This window comes from Penaeus japonicus, unplaced genomic scaffold, assembly GCF_977035675.1.
Source record: "Penaeus japonicus unplaced genomic scaffold, GWHDUDI00000001_assembly GWHDUDI00000001, whole genome shotgun sequence".
NCBI classification, from domain to species: domain Eukaryota; kingdom Metazoa; phylum Arthropoda; class Malacostraca; order Decapoda; family Penaeidae; genus Penaeus; species Penaeus japonicus.
In genome coordinates this window covers 32,454,093-32,456,592 of record NW_028234403.1, presented here as the reverse complement: position 1 = coordinate 32,456,592, position 2,500 = coordinate 32,454,093, and the positions used below count along the sequence as shown (strand labels likewise).

The 2,500-nt window shown below is 42.8% G+C and overlaps 1 protein-coding gene and 1 non-coding gene across 4 annotated transcripts in view; both read left to right on the top strand.

Annotated features, from left to right (window-relative positions):
* Positions 1 to 2,500, top strand: part of LOC122250800 (RNA-binding protein squid) — a 3,990-nt gene that overhangs the window by 1,203 nt on the left and 287 nt on the right. Inside the window, exons 2-6 of one of the 3 annotated variants that reach the window (XM_043012431.2) lie at positions 670 to 710; positions 907 to 1,034; positions 1,267 to 1,729; positions 1,990 to 2,091; positions 2,350 to 2,500. The exon at positions 2,350 to 2,500 is cut by the window's right edge and continues 287 nt beyond it. In XM_043012431.2, the coding sequence (XP_042868365.1) occupies positions 670 to 710; positions 907 to 1,034; positions 1,267 to 1,729; positions 1,990 to 2,091; positions 2,350 to 2,414 (799 nt within the window). In that variant the 3' untranslated portion in view covers positions 2,415 to 2,500. Of the gene's footprint in view, positions 1 to 669; positions 711 to 906; positions 1,035 to 1,266; positions 1,730 to 1,989; positions 2,093 to 2,339 lie in introns of all 3 variants that reach the window. The other 2 variants (XM_086539283.1, XM_043012432.2) reach the window with 2 other exon arrangements.
* LOC122250802 (small nucleolar RNA snR61/Z1/Z11) lies at positions 776 to 850 on the top strand. The gene has a single exon (XR_006222972.1). It is a non-coding gene; the product is annotated as a small nucleolar RNA snR61/Z1/Z11 (small nucleolar RNA).

Here is a 2,500-nt window from a genome sequence, read left to right as displayed (position 1 = left end):
GTCAGTGTAGAAATTGTGTAAAACTATAAATCGTCTTCGTTGCGTCAAGTCCCAGCAACATTAGTGATGGAAGCTCTTGTTCTCTGGTCTCTTAAAATGCCAAAGACTGAACTGGTAAAGTAAAGAGAAAGCAAGTAAAGGTAACGTAACGACAAAGAAAAGAAAGAAAAGGCTTTGTGGCACACCGGAGGGAAAACAAAACCCAACTAACGGCGACTTGTTTACTTCCTCCCAGGTGGCAGCTACTTCGGGAAGAATGTTGCCCCCTTGTAGCCCGCCGCATCACCACCAGGGTATTTATCTTGTGTTATCTTAGTGATTCACGGTCAACACTCACTTTGGTCTTAGCTGTTCTTTTATTTTTTTATTTTTTCTCCTTTTGTGGTCCAGGTTCTGTAGCCAAACACATCCATTTTCATCTTGGTTGATCATTTTCCCCTATTCCCATGTTTTGCCCAGACTGTTTTCAGAATAATGTTTAAAGCAGACAGCCAGTCGATTTTGCCATCTAGTTGACGTGCTGAAGTGGGTTAAAGATTTGTGCAGTAAGCTCCCTGCCATCTTAATCTTGAAGCAGAAATTCACCTTAAGGTACAGTACATTTGATTCAGAAGTCACTCCATGAAGCCTACCATGATGAGGGTTTTCTAATACTTTGTTCCATTTCAGGAAATTGTTTGTTGGTGGACTCAGTTGGGAAACTACTGAAAGTAAGTAACCATGCATTGAGTTATTTAATATTAACATTTCTTGAATGTATTTGAGATATGCATGCTTTTCATGATGATCTTTTCAGTTCTGCTTCTGATTAACAGGAAGACAGCTTACCACATACTGAGGCTTCTAATTTTGTAACTTAGATAATAGAGGATGAACGTGAATTAACCTATATTATATTTATTTCAGAGGAGCTCAGAGAACATTTCAGCAAATATGGAGACATTGAAAGCATTAATGTCAAGACAGACCCCAACACTGGAAGATCAAGAGGTTTTGCCTTCATTGTATTCAACACCTCAGATGCTATTGATAAGGTAGGTAATTGCTTATGCAATTCATGTTTACATTCTCGAAGTCCTTGTATGTTGTAATTTTTTGTGCAATTAAATTTTCACTAATTGTGAGAAACTTGCCTAAGGTGTTCTAGTCATAAAATTTAGCACTTGTGTGTCAAAGTAAAGTAGCACACCATGACCCATTTTACATGAACTTTTCTTCTCATTCAGGAAAGATGCACATTTCTCATGTATGTATTTTATCCTTCAGGTTATCAATGCTGGAGACCACGTCATTAATGGCAAGAAGGTCGACCCCAAGAAAGCCAAAGCACGCCATGGCAAGATCTTCGTTGGTGGCCTGAAGCCTGAGCTCACAGATGACGAGATCAAGAACTTCTTCAACCAATTTGGCAACATTGTCGAAGTTGAAATGCCCTTTGACAAGACCAAGAACCAGCGCAAGGGCTTCTGCTTCATCACCTTTGAACAGGAGTCTGTTGTCACAGAGCTGCTGAAGACACCCAAACAGAGCATCAGCGGCCATGAAGTAGATGTTAAGAAGGCGACCCCCAAGCCTGATGCCATGGGCATGATGCGAGGTGGCATGCGCGGAGGCATGAGAGGGCGCGGTGGTGGCATGCGCGGCCGAGGAAGAGGTTGGGGCAACAACTGGGGTCAAGGAGGCTACAACTATGGCCAGGGCGGCTACGGTGGTGGATATGGTGGATACGGTGAGTTTCACTATTCTGCACCTTAATGTTTTATGAAACAACAAAGTTCAAGATTTAGCTTAAGGTTTCCCATACCTACATGTGTTTACAAGTGGGATGGTATATTGGTGTGTGGAACCTTAAGAAAATCTGAACCAAGACCCCTAGCCACTATTCGTCCGCCTGTTGAGTTCTTTAGTTGGATCTTAGTATGAAAAGAGGGGGGGCGAGTCCAAAAGAGAAAAAAAAACGTAGTCTTATGTGCTTCTCCGCACTTTCAGGTGGCTACGACTACGGTTATGGTGGTTATGGGGGATATGGTGGTTATGGCTATGGCAATGATTACTATGGCTATGGCGGTGGAGGCTATTCGGGTAACTATGGTAAGTATCAGGCTCTTGATTGTGTATCAATAATGTGAAAAAATACATGGCGAATTGCATGATGAATGGTAGGAAAGAAATGATTATAAATATGTTCACTTTGGATTTTTTTCTAATACATTCATAGTCCTGTGCATGTCCGCCCCAAGAATTCAGGATGGTTGAGTTTAGACAAAAAATCTATCATATTTGGGGGGCAACTTTTACTATTAGTGTTCAACGAGACTGATTATTTATGGCGGTGTTGGCCCTTACCAGGCGGCCAAGGGTACGATGGGAAGAGCCAGCGTGGGCGGCAACAGGCGAGGCACCAGCCATACTGAGGGGCGCCGGAACTACGAACACAACACGTGGAACGGCACAGAGTACTAAGACAATGTGCTGACTACCGCTGCTGCACAAGTCCTCG